This window comes from Mobula birostris, chromosome 9 (assembly GCF_030028105.1).
Source record: "Mobula birostris isolate sMobBir1 chromosome 9, sMobBir1.hap1, whole genome shotgun sequence".
Lineage (NCBI taxonomy): Eukaryota > Metazoa > Chordata > Chondrichthyes > Myliobatiformes > Myliobatidae > Mobula > Mobula birostris.
The window spans coordinates 20,112,066-20,129,966 of NC_092378.1; the positions used below are offsets into that span (position 1 = coordinate 20,112,066).

The 17,901-nt window shown below is 41.6% G+C and overlaps 1 protein-coding gene across 13 annotated transcripts in view; it reads right to left on the reverse strand.

Annotated features, from left to right (window-relative positions):
* The window catches only part of LOC140202572 (suppressor of tumorigenicity 7 protein homolog), a 205,620-nt gene that overhangs the window by 119,407 nt on the left and 68,312 nt on the right, over positions 1-17,901 (reverse strand). The window contains exon 1 of one of the 13 annotated variants that reach the window (XM_072267592.1): positions 3,673-3,900. The exons of 11 other annotated variants lie outside the window; for them this stretch is intronic. In XM_072267592.1, the coding sequence (XP_072123693.1) occupies positions 3,673-3,694 (22 nt within the window). In that variant the 5' untranslated portion in view covers positions 3,695-3,900. Of the gene's footprint in view, positions 1-2,700; positions 2,981-3,672; positions 3,901-17,901 lie in introns of those variants that run through there. One more of the 13 variants, XM_072267593.1, reaches the window with a different exon arrangement.

Genomic DNA, 17,901 nt, shown 5'->3' on the forward strand with positions numbered 1-17,901 from the left:
GCGATCAGTCAAGAAGTGCGCAATCAGCTTTGGACCACTTTTGAGACTGGGCTACATGAGGGAACGGAAGGGCGGAGGCTGGGGCAGATTGATTTGTTTATTTAAGGTCATCCATCAGTGGATGGACCTAATGATCATCAGCCACTGTTTACTGAGCTGTTCACAAACATCATCAGTCTGGGAGACTGCCCCCCGCTGAGTTTGTTGTCTCAGTCACGACAGTCACCAGAGCAGTATTTGCAAAAGCTCGAGACAGGCATCTTATCTAATAGGAAGAAGTTAGTGCACATTTGCTTGGATGCAGAATCATGCAACCATTGGGATCAATTTTCCAAGCAACTTTCTCCACTTGTTTCATCTCCTGATTCTTTGCTAGTGTCTAGTTCCAATGGCTCCACTATTCTCAGGAATCCTGTCCACTGGCCCTGGCAGTGATTATCAGCACGATACTAGCTGAAAGGAATATCACAATCAAGTGGACCCAAAGAATTCTCATTTGATTTTTTTTTTTGCATGGGGATACAGTGTGGAATAGGGCCTTCTGGCCTGTCAAGCTGGGCCACCCAGTAACCCCTCAATTTAATCCTACCCTAATCATGGGACAATTTACAATGACCAATTAACCTATCAAATGGTACTCCTTTGGACTTTGGGAAAAATTGGAGGACCTGGAGGAAACCCACACAGTCACTTGGAGAACATACACACTCCTTACAGGCAGCCGCGGGAACTGAACCTGGGTCACTAGTACTGTAAAGCATTGTGCTAACCACTACACTACCGTGCCGCCCTAAATTGATGAATTCACTTCAGTGGAGTTCATGAAATGACTATCAACAGACCAAATTGTTATCTAATTCCCCTCCCTGACTCAAACATCTTTAGACCCCATTCTTCAGTTTAATCTCATCAAACCAATGGAGTAGATCACAGAAAAAATCTGGTCGAACTCAGCGAAATAAACAGTCAACCTTTCCGGGCTGAGACCCTTCATCAGAACCTTACATGCACTGATGAAACGTCTTGGCCTGAAATGTCGATTGTTTATTCCCCTCCATTAATGCTGCCTGACCTGCTGAATTCCTCCAGTACTTTATGTATGTTGCTCTGGATTTCCAGCACCTGCAGAATCTCCTGTTTTTATAAACCACTGGAGGAAATGCCTCTTTTCAGATTTTAATAACCATAACCATATTTTGTTAATGAACATAATTTAACTCATTATTGTATCCATTTCTCCAAGTTATCCCTAAAGAGATGCAATATACTGGCCATTTCATTAAATATTTATGTATATCTGTCCTATAAACCATGTACTATGGGAATTCAGGTACTTACCCAAATTTACTAGTATTGTCCCTTTTTGCTAGTTCACATTCATATTAGCCACAAGGTAGACTTCACATTTGTCCTCAGTATTAATGGGGGGAAAACATTTTAATGAAAACAAGCTGGAGACCATTAATTAAGCCTGCTTCTTTTCAACTTCAGACCAGTACCTCATGTATCTCGGCCCACTTGGTCAGTCTGAGGTCAGTACCACTGAACGTGTTGAGAAACAATTCATTCAGATCCTAAGTTTAAAAGCACTCATTCTGAAGGAGTTTGGCAATCATAATAATTTCTACATAGTTTACTAATCACGCTGATCTTTTGGCCGTAGTTACAGTAGATAATAATCCTCATGGGTAAACACTACAAACACCACCAGAAAGCAGTCACCCTTATTAAGAGAGCTGAAGCTATTAAAAATTTTTGAATTTGCATCATGCTTCTTGTACAGTCTTTCAGAATTATTTCAAGCACAAGTAAACATAACCATTTTTAAACATGAAAATAAATAATTTTGTCTTGGGAAACAAGTTATTAATGATGAATGAAAGCAAATAATGGATTGATTTTGATTTGCATTCTATCCTTTCAAAGACCGGACTGAATACAACGCCATGAACAGTCAATAAACCAGGTACTATTTTCCTCCATCCCATAAGTGCCTCGCCAGCAAGGTACAGGGCAGAAATTGCTGATGTTATTGTATATTTAACTTGCTTTTTCACTGTTTGAAAATAAATACGACAGTCTCCTTAGCTGACAAAAGATAAGTACAGCGACATTAATCCAGGCATTTATTTTCAGTCCAGGAAAAAGACCCCATTTTTAATCCTCTCAGCACACAGAGTGTTTTTGTTGCCGGATTTTAAGATAGCTCTCCGCTCCTCAGAATAACAGGGAAAATATATGCTGAACTCTCAAAAGCAGATTCATCAAAAAGTATCATGCCAAGTTAAACATTTTATTGGAGCTTATTTATGAAAATAAAAATGAAAGTAACCCACTGAAAACTGCCATTTTGTCATTTTCCTTCCAGACTCCTTTGCACCGCCAAAACTACAAAGCCCCCAGGATATGAATCAACATTAAATCCACAGGTTAAAATATAAACATTTCCTGCAACACAGGCTCTCCAAGTTAATTTTGGTTCTCCCAATTAAAAAGAGAAATGATTCACTGTCATCATATCACATCACACCTTAAGGTAAGAACAGAATTTTTTTGTGATCGACAATTAAAATGTTACTTTGAGCAGCACTTAAATCCGCCCTAGTTTTGGATGTAAGCCACATTACCGACTCCATCCTCTTGCAGGGATAACGGGGGCAATGTACCACCTACAGGCACCATCGAAAACCCCATACTCACTATGCCAGCTTGCAAGAGATATCAATTTTCAGCCATCGCAATCTGGTAACCACGGCAGCAAGAGACATCGACAAACACAGGAGTGAACTGCAGGGAACGCGTGGACGGCTTTATCAAACAAGGGAGCCCTGTAAATAACAGTTCACTTTATGATAACAGACTCGCTCCTGCCTCGCGGTGCCCCTCCAAGATTAGCTAGCTCACAACAAGCACACACACGTCCATTTGCCCAGCTGCTAAAGCGATTCCCTGCTATTCAGCGCCGTAGCATCTCAAAGAACAGACAACCAGAGCAGAGAACCAAAGGGTCCCTATGCAAAGTCTGGACCTCCTGTCAATAAATTGTGTCGCCAGTAAAAATTGATGGGGAGGGACAGGGGGAGGGGTGGGGGCACAGAGTGGAAAGACTATTTGCTGGTCGTCTATTATTTGTCGATAATATTAACATCGTCTTCATTTATGGGAGCTGGTTGCAAATCCCACTGAAATACCAGGAGCTTCTAGAATTTTAGAACTTCCAGAAACTGTCGTTCTCAATATAGGCCTTAAGATAGTCAGCAAAATGTACTGTGGTAAAGTCGCTGAAATAATTTATGAGCTACGAGCAGAGATTCTCTGTAGTGCACTCTGTAACAAATTCAGCCTCGCCGCTCCTTGCCGCCTGCTTTATTGCTGTTGCCGTAACGGAATTATGTTTGTTATTTTGGGCAGCTTGATCACATATGTGTTGTTGACACACGCCGTACAGAATGATCACGGAAACAGAGAAAAATTATTCCCTTAAATCCTCAAGAACAGTTACAGTGACATGAATCGTTCAGATTCGTTTCGCACTGATGTCTATTCTAAGGGGAGCTGCGAATTCATTGTGTGAAGTGGCCCTGACTCCAACTGCTTCCATGCAATAAAACAATGCCATGGCACAACGCTTATAAGCTAATTATTACTGAACTCTTCCTGTACTGTACTTACATGAAGACTCCGTGCCGAACATGGCTGGTTCAGATGCTGCAAAAAGATGAGGAGCTACACAGCAGGGGTCATGAAACTAGACAATGCAGCCCGGCTCTGCGGCTGGCAGCTGCCCTGTTCAAGCGTGAAAGCTGATACAACCCACAGCAGTCCTGAACAAAATACCGTTTATATTTCTCTTGCAAGTGAATGCCAAAAGCTTCTGGTGGAAATTCCACAGAAAGGAAGGAGCAAGCGAGCACTCACTCCCCTGTCCTGCTGCAGTGAGTCTGAATGAAGAGCTGAGACCAGACACAGTAAGACAATAGCACAGGCTGCATATATTGAGTGACGTCAAAGGCACTTACTGCAAAGACCGATTCCCTCCTAACCATGGCCAGCAGCAGAAAAAAGAATGAATGGTAAGAGATTTGGGACGGAGCCTTTTGGTGCAAAATGCAAAGACCGTAGTTTCCCCTCTGGGATACAGCAGCCAAGACTTTTGTATTGAAACTATAAAATACAGAACTGCAAATGGGAGCATGCAATTGAGTTTATAATATGAGGGAAACTTGCAAGAACATTTTAGGGCTGTGCAGCTAATGACACATCTCAAGAACTCCCTATGTCATTGACCTTCCTGCCTATTTGTTTTGTGAAATTTGTAAATTTCATACTGTAAGGTGAACCAGACTGCCTCTGTGCAGGATGACACTAAAATAATTCTACATACTGTGGCCAAAGATTAAAAAAATAGACAAAATTGATAGGCAAATTAAACGTTCGATCGTGAATATTTGGCACACAACAGTGAAGGGCATATCACAATCCAACATATATATTTTTTAAAAGACACCTCCAATTGAAACAGTGCACTCAGCACACACAGGTTTTAGAACATATTTCATAAAGTGTTTGAATGGATTTGTTCAAAAATTTTTAGGTACTGAATTGTGGCTGAAGGATATTTGCAGTTGGGAGCTGAATGTCCAAGGTTACACATTGTATCTGAGGGATAGGAAGGTAGGCAGAGGGGGTGGTGTGGCTCTGCTGGTAAAGAATGACATCAGATCATTGGAAAGATGTGACATGTGATCAGAAGATGTTGCATCCTTGTGGGTTGAGTTAAGAAACTGCAAGGGTAAAAAGACCCTGATATCAGTTACTTACAGGCCTCCAAACAGTAGCTGGGATGTGGACTACAGATTACAAAGGGAAATAGAAAAAGTGTGTCAAAAGGTCAATGTTATGATAGTCATGGGAGATTTTAACATGCAGGTAGATTGGGGAAATCAGATTGGTAATGGATCTCAAGAGAGTGTATTTATTGAATTCCTGCTTTTTAAGAGCAGTTTGTCATTGAGCCTATTTGGGGATCTGCTATACTGGATTGGGTGTAATGTGATGAATCGTAGGCGATTAGGGAGCTTAAGGTAAAGGAACCCTCAGGAGTCAATGATCACAATATGATTGAGTTCAACTTGAAATCTGGTAGGGAGAAAGTAAAGTCTGATATTTTAATGGAGTAAAGGAAATTACAGTGGTATGAGAGAGGGGTTGGCCAAAGTAGATTGGAAGGAGCTGCTGGCAGGGATGACAGCAAAGCAACAATGGCTTGAATTTCTGGGAAAAATGAGGAAGGTGCAAAGTAGACATATTCCAAAAACAAAGTAACACTCAAATGGCAAAACAGTATTGACAAGGGAAGTCAAAGCTAATGTGAAAACAAAAGAGGGGGCATACAACAAAGCAAAAATTAGCGGGAAGATAAAGGATTGGGAAACTTTTAAAAACCTACGGAAAGCGACTAAAAGAATCATTAGGAGGAAAAAGATGAAATATGAAAGCAAGCTAGCAAACAATATCAAGATGGATAGAAAAAGCTTTTTCAAGTATATAAAAAATAAAAGAGAGATGAGAGTGGATATAGGACCACAAGAAAATGAAGCCGGAGAAATAATAACAGGGGACAAGGAGATGGCAGATGAACTAAATGAGGATTTTGCATCAGTCTTCAATGTGATAGACACTGGCAGTGTGCCAGATGTTGGGTGTGAGGGAAGAGAAGTGCGTGCAGTTCTCAAAACGCAGGAAGACCTAAAGGTACATAAGTCAACCAGACCAGATAAACTGTACCTTAGAGTTCTGAAAGATGTAGCAGTAGAGATTGTGGAGGCATTAGTAATGATATTTCAAGAATCATTGGACTCTGGCTTGGTTCCGGAGGACTGGAAAATTGCAAATGTCACTCCACTCTTTAAGAAAGATGGGAGGCAGCAGAAAGGGAATGATAGACCACTTCGCCTGACCTCAGTGGTTGGGAACATGTTGGAGTCAATTGTTCAGGATGAGGTTATGGATTACTTGGTGACACATGACAAGATAGGACAAAGTCAGCATGGTTTCCTTCATGGAAAATCTTGCCTGACGAACCTATTGGAATTCTTTGAGGGATTCCAAGTAGGGTAGATATAGGGGATGCAGTAGATGTATATTTCGATTTTCAAAAGGCCTTTGACAAGGTGCCACACAAGGCTGCTTATTAAGTTGATTGGTAGGAGGAAGCAAGTGGAAATTAAAGGATCCTTGTCTGGTTGGCTGCCAGTGTCTAGTGGTATTCTGCAGGAGTCTGTGTTGGGACTGCTTCTTTTTATGCTGTATATCAATGATTGAGATGATGGAATAGATAGCTTTTTTTTTTGCCAAGTTTGAAGATGATATGAAGATTGGTGGAGAGGCAGGTAATGTTGAGAAAACAGGAAGGCTGCAGAAGGACTTAGGCAGATTAGGAAAATGGGCAAGAAAGTGGCGAATGAAATATAATGTTAGAAAATGCATGGTCATGCATCTTGGTAGAAGAAATATATGTGCAGACTATTTTCCAAATGGGAAGAAAATCCAAAAATCTGAGATGCAAAGGGACTTGGGAGTCCTTGTGTATAACACCATAAAGGTTAATTTGCAGGTTGAGTCAGTGGTGAGGAAGGCAAATGTAATGTTAACATTCATTTCAAGAGGCTTAGAAATTAAAAGCAGGGATGTGATGCAGAGGTTCTGTAAGACATTGGTGAGGCCTTACCTTGAGTATTGTGAACAGTTTTGGGCTTCTTACCTAAGAAAAGATGCGCTGGCATTGGAGGGTTCAAAGGAGGTTCACAAGGATGATTCCGGGAATAAAAGGGTTATCATTTGAAGAACGTTTGATGGCTCTGGGCCTTAACTCACTGGAATTAAGAAGGATGGGGGGGGGGGGGATCTCTTCGAAACCTTTCTAATGTTGAAAGGCCGAGACAGAGTAGATGTGGAAAGGATGTTTCCTATGGTGGGGGAGTCTAGGACAATGCCTCAGGATAGAGGGGCATCCATTTAAAACAGAGATGTGGACTAATTTCTTTAACCAGAGGGTGGTGAATTTATGGAATTTGTTACCACAGGTTAGGTCGTTGGGTGTACTTAAGGTGGACATTGATAGCTTCTTGATTGGTCTCGGCATCAAAGGTTATGGGGAGTAGGTCAGGGAGCGAGGCTAAGGAGGGGAAAAAAAAGGATCAGCCATGAATGGCGGAACAGACTCAATGGGCCAAATGGACTAATTTTGATCATTTGTCTTTTGATCTTATATGTGGAGTCATCTGCCTACTGTCTCTGTGTGGCTGGGCACAGCTCAAACACCATGTACAAACTTGCCCACGACACCACTGTTTTAGGCAGAATCTCAGACGGTGACGAAGAGGAGTGAGGTAGATCGGCTGCTTGAGCAGGCATTGCAACAACAGCTTCACACACAACACCAGCAAGACCAAGGAATTGATTGTGGACTTCAGGAACGGAAACTTGACAGTACACACGCCCGTCCTCACTGAGAGATTAGCAGTGGAACGGATGAGCTGCTTCAAGTTCCTGAGCATCAACATCTCACAGGATCATTCCTGGGCCCAACACATTGACGCAATTATGAAGAAGCCACATCACTTTTACTTTCTATTTTTTTCCTTTCTTATTAATATTTTAGTCATTCAAACTTAATTTTATATTCTGTCAACTTGTCTTTGCACAATTATTTGTTTCTACCTTAAGCTGTTGTAGCTACATGATATGGTGGACCACATCTGCCATAAGTGTTGGCTTCTTGAGGAACTCAGGCTCAAAGTTGATGACCTGGCGTCTGAATTTCAAACACTGCAATGCATCAGGGAGGGAAAACGTTACCTGGACACTGTGATTCTGGAGGCAGTCACCCATTCAATTAGCTGCTTCAAATTTGGACTCTGGCCAGGGACAAGAGGGTGTGACTACAGCGGAGGGATTAAAGGGGTAGTGTTGAAGGAGGCTCAGCCCTTGAGCTTGCCCAACAGCTTTAATGTTGTTAGTGTTTGTGAGGATGGGAGTGGGACCTGTAGGAAGGACAAATGTGGTTCAAAGAGCCACTCAAGAGGGGGATAGTATAGTCAAGGCAATAAAGATAATTCTCTGTTGTAAGGATTGAGAGTCCCAAAGAATGTATTGTATCCCTGGTGCCCAGGTTCGGGCCATCTCATCTGGCCTGGAGAGTCATTTGGAGTGGTAAGGGATTTATCTAGTTGTTGTGGTCCATGCACGTACTAATGACATCAGAAGAATAAGGAAAGAAGTTCTGCTGAGGGAATTTGAGCAGCTTGGGACTAAAGTAAAAGGCACAACCAAAATGGTAATAATCTCCTGACGAAGGGTTCCAGCTCGAAACGTCGACCGATCTTTTCCACGGATGCTGTCCGACCTGCTGAGTTCCTCCAGCATGTTGTGAGTGTTGCTTTGACCCCAGCATCTGCAGATTATTTTGTGGTAATAATCTCCGTTTTGTTACTTGAGCCAAGTGCAAATTGACACAGGGTTAATAAGATCAGAAAAATTAGATGCACTCTAATTGGTGTGGGGGAAGTGGGTTTGAATTCATGAGAAGTTGACACCAGTATTGGGGAAGGAGGGAGTTGTTCCAATGGGACAGGTTCCACCTGAATCATGCTGGGACCAGGGTCCTAGCGAACGTATATCTAGGGCCATGGATAGGGCTTACAACTAAATGGTAGCGGGTTGGGTTCAACAGCTTGGAAAAATATGAATAAAGTAAAAGAGAAGCAGAGTGCAGGAGAGGTTACTGAGGCCTCCAGAATGAAGAATAAGGTACAAAGTTTAGAAAGGGATAAGAATGTAACTTCAGGCAACGTGAAGACAAAATGGAAAAGGAGGGTGGTGGGTACAGGACTGAACATATACAAAGTAAGGTAGATGATCTTGTACTGCAGTTAGAAATTGGCAGTTATAATGTGGGCATCACAGTCATGGCTGAAAGAAGATCACGGCTGGGAGCTTAATTTTCAAGGATACACATTGTATCAAAAGGACAGGCAGGTGGCCAGAGGGGCTCTGTTGATAACAAAAAAAAGTGAGGTCAAATCCTTAGAAAGAGGTGACCTAGGATTGGAAGATGTAGAATCTTTGTGGGTAGAGTTATAAAAAATTACAAGGGTGTTGGGAATTATATACAGGCCTTTGAATAGTACAAATTACAGCAGGAGATAGAAAATGCATGTAAGAAGGGCAAAGTTACGACGGTCACAGGAGAATACACACAAAATGCCGGGGCAACTCAGCAGGCCAGGCAGCATCTTTGGAAAAGAGTACAGTTGACGCTTCGGGCTGAGACCCTGTATGTATCAGAACTGGAGACAAAAAGCTAAGGAGTCAGCTAGAAGCTGGGAGGAGGAGGAGGAGGGGAGGAAGGAACACAAGGTGATAGGTGAAACCGGGGGAGGGGTGAAGCAAAGAGCTGGGAAGTGGATTGGTGAAAGAGATACAGGGCTGGAGAAAGGGAATTCTGATAGGAGAAGACAGAATGTCGTGGAACAAAGAAAAGGGGGAGGAGCATCAGAGGAAGATGATGGACAGGTAAGGAGATACAGTGAGAGAGAAAAAAGGGAATGGGCAATGGTAAAGGGTGTGTGGCATTACTGGAATTTCAATAAATCGATGTTCATGCCATCAGGCTGGAGACTACCCTGACGGAATATAGGGTGTTGCTTGTCCAACCTGAGTGTGGCCTCATCACGACAGTGGAGGAGTGGCGTGTCAGAATGGGTCATAGGGGATTTCAGTATGCAAGTAGACCGGGAAAATCAGGTTGGTGCTGGATAACAAGAAACTTGTAGAATGTATACGAGATGGGTTTTTAGAGCAGCTTGTGGTCAAGCATACTAGATAAGTGACCTATTCTGGATTGGGTGCTGTGTAATGAACCAGATTTGATTTGGGTGCTTAAGGTAAAGGAACCCTTAGGAGATAGTGATCACATGATGATCGAGTTCACTCGGCAGTTTGAGAGGAAGAAGTTAAAATCAGATGTATCAGTATTTCAGTTGAATAAAGGTAACCTCAGAGGCATGAGACAGAAACAGGCCGAAGCTGATCCAAAGAAGAAGAAACATTCTAAAGGGAGGATACGGCAACTGTAGGTGACAAGAGACGTCAAAGACAGTAAGAGAGGGTATACAATATAGCAACAACTAATGGGGAACAACAGGATCGGGAAGCCAGTAAAAACCAACAGAAGGAAACAAAAAAAAGGAGAGAAAAGATGAAATAGGAAGGTAAAATGGCCAATAATATAAAAGAGGATACCAGAAGTTTTATCAGATACTGTGTTTAAAGAGTAAAAAAGAAGCAAGAATGGATATTGGACTGGTGGAAAATGATGTTGGAGAAGCCATAATGGGAGACAAAGAAATGGCAGACCAACTCAACAAGTATTTTGTGTCAGTCTTCAGTGTGGAAGAAACCAGCAGCATACCATAAAGAAGTGTTGGATAAACTTCTGTTTAGGGAAGTGTATGGTCATGCAATCTGGTAAAAGGAATAAAGATCTAGGCTATTTTCTAAATAGGGAGTGCATTCAGAAACTGGAGGTGCAAATGGATTTTGTAGTTCTAGTGCACAATTCCCTAAAAGTTAACCTGCAAGTTGAGTTGGTAATAAGGAAAGGCAAATACAATGTTAGTGTTATTTCGAGATGACTAGAATATAAAAGCAAGGATGTAATGCTGAGGCTTTATAAGGCGTTGGTCAGACCACATTTGGAGTACTGTAAGCAGTTTGGGGCTCCTTTGTGCTGACATTGGAGAGGGTCCAGAGGAGGTTCATGAGAACGAAAGGATGAATGTATGAGGCACACTTGATGGCTCTGGGTTCACAGTTTTCTTCCCAATAGGTTTGCCTCAGCCCTCTGATTTATTGCATTGTCACAACTTTTATGATTATCACATCCAGCAGTAGACATACGCTGCCAAAAACCAGAACCAGTCCTACATCCCCTTCCTTGTCTTTTGCCTGATGACAGGGATACACCAGGAGGCAATACAAGGTTTACATTTCTTCCAGGTATATAGGACAACGTTTTGAAATCTGAAACATCAAAGCATAAGATTGTTGAACAGAGGAAACAGATATTATGTTGGTGCTCAGCTTTAATACGTTGCATCTTGTAGATCACAGTGTACACAGTCAGAAGGTGCTTTTTACTGTGGATAGGTGTTTTCATTCATCTTGGAAAATTTAAACAAAAATTGTGAGTAAACATACAACAAAAAGATACAAAAGGCTTGGATAAACTAGATTTGGATAAAGTTCTATGAGTTCAAAGAATAATTCTCTAAAAGCACAAATGTAAATAGTCAAAGTCATTAAAAAGTCCAATAATATTTAACGTTTTATTATCAGGAAATAAAGAATGATGATAATGAAGAAGCGTGTGTATCATTTATAGGAATCAATACTTAGAACGCAATATGCAGTTTTTTGGGAATTTCAATGTAGAAAGGACATTATAACTATCTGAATGCAGTCAGCATTGATTTGCCCATAATGTACTTACAGAGTATCCAACACTTTGGAGCGGGAAGTGGTTAATGTAGAGGACATTGCTTCTTTTAATGAAACTTGGATAAACATTTGAAATGCAAGCCCCCATTTCTGCATTCTAAAATATTTTCTTTCTTTCTTTCAATATAGGGCCTTGGCACAAATATTGGCCAAGTCAGGGTACGTTCAGGTTGGAATTAGATGCAGTAGTTATGGGGCTTCAGACATTCATAAGGACAGAGAAATACTGGGATTCCACAATGAGGAAGCACTATTTGTTACACTATCCCATACTTTGCCCATATAAGAAAAACATCTCCCATTCTCTTCTTGTACTTCTAATAATAATTTTAAGATAATAATTTACTTCCCTCATGTTTGCCATCCAACCACATCCCCACTGCTCCTTAACTAGGATATCAAAACCATTCTCTGATGTCTCTACTACAGTAGAAGCAGTTCCATCAAGGATTTTATATTCAAAAAGTATTATCCCTGCAAACATTTGCAATTTCCCAGCTAAAAGAAAATGGTGGTCTCAAGAATGCTGAAATTATTTTACAATTTTGATGTAGGGAAACCAACATCAGAAGTATAGTCAAATGTCTTCAGGATCCTAGAAATTTACAGGATATTAATGCCAAAATGGGTTATTCTATTAAGCACTTTATTGATCCTGAGTGGGAAATTATTTAATTATATGCAATATGTCCAAAGAAAGTCTAGAATGATGGGACTTTTGAATCTGAATTCATCTTCTTTGTATACCAGTCCATTATATCACTAGTTTTTGAATCCTTCTGAAATCTATCTCAGTACAATCCTGCCTAGTACCCAATTCTCAGCATTGGAAACCCTCTGTGTGGGAAAAGATAATCATAATCCATAATCATAATTTGCTCTGATAGTTCACATTTATGATCATTTACGTCACTAATCTATCCTTGTTCAGTTTCAATTGTGGATAGACTATTTTAAGCTATTGAATATTTCATACTCTCTTATTTTTCCAACTGGTGTCAAGATCAACCTTTGCATATCATCTCACCATCACCTATGATTCCTGCTTTCGATTCCAGTCTCCAGGATGTAACTGTGGCCGGGAATACAAATAGCACTCCCACAGAGCCATAGGTTTATCAGTGGATTTATATTCTGCATTTTCCATGATACATTCAACAGTTTTTACTGGTTGCTTTAAGAGCTTGCTGCAGCAAAAGTCTCTGCTTTGAAGTGACACCAAAGTCATAGTCTAACACCACCTGGAGCCTGATGATCTAAGTCACAATGCTTTGAATTGATTAGATTTATACCGAGCATTCATTTTTTCATAATATTTAAATACCGTATGATAATTTTACCATGCTGACAACAAAATTTCAGGCCCCTCTGTTCCCATATCTCACAGGCCGGCTTTAAAAGCAATTAATAAAAATAAACTCGGCCAGCTGATTAAAATTGGACATTAGAGAACTATGTAATAAAGATTTCCTAATGATTCCACACACAAGTTCGCAATATCAGTTGCTTGAGAGGGATGAAGAAACTAAGGCTGGGGGGAAGGGGGGCAGTGGGGAATGGCAAGAGTGGGTCCTCTGACTGGCTTTCTTCCCAAACTGAAGTGGATCTCTTAAGGTCCTGACTATTTGTGTTTGTCCTTTACCATCTGATTTATGTGTTTGGAACTAAATGAGAACGTACACAATGGAGTTTTCTTAAGTTGAAATATTTGAAAGCCGTGCAATTAGTAGAGATTATGATTAATTGGGGCCAGCTGGTGGTGTAGTGGCATGAGCACTGGACTCCGAGGCACGTGATCCCGAGTTCGAATCCAGCCAGGTCCCAACCTGGGCACCAGCAGTATCTGCACAGAAGAAAGGCCTGGCAATTTACTTCCATACCTTGCCATGAAAACCCTATGGACAACTACACTATAGAGAACATAGAACATAGAATAGTACAGCACAGTACAGGCCCTTCGGCCCACAATGTTGTGCTGACCCTCAAACCCTGCCTCCCATATAAGTTCCCACCTTAAATTCCTCCATATACCTGTCCAGTAGTCTCTTAAACTTCACTAGTGTATCTGCCTCCACCACTGACTCAGGCAGTGCATTCCACGCACCAACCACTCTCTAAGTAAAAAACCTTCCTCTAATATCTCCCTTGAACTTCCCACCCCTTACCTTAAAGCCATGTCCTCTTGTATTGAGCAGTGGTACCCTGGGGAAGTAGCGCTGGCTATCCACTCTATCTATTCCTCTTATTATCTTGTACACCTCTATCATGTCTCCTCTCATCCTCCTTCTCTCCAAAGAGTAAAGCCCTAGCTCCCTTAATCTCTGATCATAATGCATACTTTCTAAACCAGGCAGCATCCTAGTAAATCTTCTCTGTACCCTTTCCAATGCTTCCACATCCTTCCTATAGTGAGGTGACCAGAACTGGACACAGTACTCCAAGTGTGGCCTAACCAGCATTTTATAGAGCTGCATCATTACATCGCGACACTTAAACTCTATCCCTCGACTTATGAAGGCTAACACCCCATAAGCTTTCTTAACTACCCTATCTACCTATGAGGCAACTTTCAGGGATCTGTGGACATGTACCCCGAGATCCCTCTGCTTCTCCACACTACCAAGTACCCTACCATTTACTTTGTACTCTGCCTTGGAGTTTGTCCTTCCAAAGTGTACCACCTCACACTTCTCCGGGTTGAACTCCATTTGCCACTTCTCAGCCCACTTCTGCATCCTATCAATGTCTCTCTGCGATCTTTGACAATCTTCTACACTATCTACAACACCACCAACCTTTGTGTCGTCTGCAAACTTGCCAACCCACCCTTCTACCCCCACATCCAGGTCATTAATAAAAATCACGAAAAGTAGAGGTCCCAGAACAGATTCTTGTGGGACACCACTAGTCACAATCCTCCAATCTGAATGTACTCCCTCCACCACCACCCTCTGCCTTCTGCAGGCAAGCCAATTCTGAATCCACCTGGCCAAACTTCCCTGGATCCCATGCCTTCTAACTTTCTGAATAAGCCTACCGTGTGGAACCTTGTCAAATGCTTTACTAAAATCCATATAGATCACATCCACTGCACTACCCTCATCTATATGCCTGGTCACCTCCTCAAAGAACTCTATCAGGCTTGTTAGACACTATCCCTTGGGTCGTCATGAGTCGACAGCACCTCAAAAGCACTCAACAACATGATTAATAGAAAGTTATTTTCGGTTGAAGTGTAACACTTCAGAAGAAATCTTTCACAAAAACTGAGCATGGTCATATTTTTGAAATGTAGGTTTTCTCACTCTGGTATAATTTGGGGAGAATGTTTTCTGTTTACACATATTCCATGACTAAAGCAATCTGTAAGCATCAGAGCATCATTTTAACACAGAGATAATTAAAGGCACAATATCACCATCCAGCTTTCATGCTATTATTCTACACTTGCATGTCACAGATAATTTAATTTAAAATAATAATTTAGCCACCATATCCTGATGAGATTTTTGGCCCTTCCATATTACCCTAAACCTTCAGATGAGTGGCGAATGAGCAAAGCAACACACACAAAATGCTGGAGGTCCTCCCTTCTTCCTCAATTCCCCACTTTGGCCTTTTACCTCTTCTCACCAGCCTATTACTTTCCCCTGTGTCCTCTCCTCCTTCCCTTTCTCCTGTGGTCCACTCTCCTCTTCTTTCAGATTCCTTCTTCTCCAGCCCTTGCCCTTTCCCACCCACCTGGCTTCACCTGTCGCCCTCCAGCTAGCTTCCTTCCCCTTCCCCCCAACCACCTTTTATTCTGGCATCTTCCCCCTTCCTATTCAGCCCTGAAGAAGGGTCTCGGCCCGAAACGTCGACTGTTTATTCATTTCCATAGATGCTGCCTGACCTGCTGAGTTCCTCCAGCATTTTCTGTGTGTTGCTTTGGATCTCCAGCACCTGCAGACTTTCTCATGCTAGTAATAGTCAGAGCATCTTACTAATGCTCAGTCTGTTCAGCTATCAGGTCTAGGTGCTGCTGAAAATCCACTTTCACAAAGGTAACTGGAATGTACTAGCAGTAAGGTTCGACTATAAATTCACTGAGTTCTCGATATCATGTAGGTTAAGACAGTTTTGGAAACTGTCCTTCAGGCCCTGATCATTTAACAACTTGTCTTCTGTGTCCATTGTCTTTCATTCTGTAGATTACAGTCAGAGTGAAACACTCATGAAATTCTTCAGACTTGATTTAGATGGGATCTTGACATTTCACTTTGAAGTGTTAGACTGATGCCTTTGTCGTCAACTAATGTCAAGGATACTAAATATAGGAACATGTCAAACTAATTGTGTCAAATTCTTTCTTGTAGGACATTAAACTTACTTTTTAAAAACTATGATTTTGCCTTGCCATTCCAAACACACTGAAAACATTTTTCTACATAGATGTATTTTGGTGATTTAAGTGATCAAATATATATGCTAGAAGTGCAAGCTTGGCAAGTACCAAAAAGAGAATTCTTCTGAGATAGAAAGGCTTCAGGTTTACTTAGTTCAGTACTTCAGCAGGGAACAGTCACTGCATCTGAGCACATTAAGATAGATGGTGGTGATCAGCCTCCATTCCATAACTCATAGCAGCAATGACGTGAGAACTGAGGGCATTTGCTTTGACAAAATTCATAATTCTAAGTTCTGAATTGACATAATTAAACACTGGAGACAATTTCTTGGCTACATCTACCTCTCTCTGAAAGGTCATTGTGACTATTCCATCAGTAGATGCAAATGCAGCATTTCCACTGGAGAACATTAAACAAAGGAGCAAATTAGGCCACTCAGCCCATCAAGTCTGCTCCTCCATTCCATCATGACTGATTTATTACCCCTCTCAACCCTATTCTCCTGACATTTCCCAGTAACCTTTGACTCCCTTATTAATCAAGAACCATCAGCCTCCTCTTTAAATATACCCAATGATTTGGCCTCCACATGCATCTGTGGCAATGAATTCCACAGATTTACCACCCTGTCCTGTCATGTATTCATGTAAAAACAATTAACTTCCAATTGCATTTTGTGGAAGTTCTTCTGAGCATACAAGAGCGACATATGCCAACCAGTGGAGTGGCGTTGCAGCAGCAACATTGCAGTCAACATCAGTAAGACGAAAGAGCTGATTGTGGACTTCAAGAAGGGTAAGATGAAGGAACGCATACCAATCCTTACAGAGGGATCAGAAGTGGAGAGAGTGAGCAGTTTCAAGTTCCTGGGTGTCAAGATCTCTGAGGATGTAACCTGGTCCCAACATATTGATGCAGCTATAAAGAATGTAAGACCGCAACTATACTTCATTAGGAGTTTGAAGAGATTTGGTATGTCAACAAAAACACTTAAAAACTTCTATAGGTGTACCGTGAAGAGTATTCCGACACGCTGCATCACTGTCTGGTATGGTGGTCGGGGGGGGGGGGGGGACGGGGTGCTATTGCACAGGACCGAAAGAAGCTGCAGAAAGTTGTAAATCTAGTCAGCTCCATCTCAGGTACTAGCCTACAAAGTACCCAGGACATCTTCAAGGCGCAGTGTCTCAGAAAGGCAGCGTCCATTATTAAGGACCCCCAGCACCCAGGGCACTCCCTTTTCTCATTGTTACCATCAGGTAGGAGGTACAGAAGCCTGAAGGCACACACTCGGTGACCCAGGAACAGCTTCTTCCCCTCTGTCATCTGATTCCTAGATGGACATTGAACCCATCAACACTGCCTCACATTTTTAATATAATTTCTGTTTTTGCATGATTTTTAATCTATTCAATATTCATATACATAGGCATATTTTGCAAACCAACCTTTAGTTTGCCCTCTCTCAGTCAATTGGAAATAAATGTCTTTTGCAATATTGGTGAAGTTCTACCATCTGACAAAGGAACGCTGCTAGCTTTCTTGGCAGCTGTTTCACCAAGACTGAACAACAGGCAACTGTTCTAAAAAGTATTGCTAATCTTCATCCACTGCATTTGGCAATGTGATTTAGGCAGGGAGATATGATGCTTGTACCATACCTCCTGTTTTCATTATTGCAGAATGTGCTAATTTTTTTTGGGGTGGGGGGAAGCCATCTCACAATTTCCATTGCAAAGTTTCCACTGGCTTTCCATTCAACTTCAGGTGTTTGGTGTCTTTGCAATGGATCATGGTAGTATTATCTTCTCCTGCATTGCTTATCGCATATTTCATTTCTCATAAGGCTACTGATGCAGGGTTTCCACCCAAAACTTCAACAATTCTTTCCTCCCCACAGATGCTGCTCGACCCGATCAGTTTTTCTACCAGGTAGCTCGTTACTTCAGTT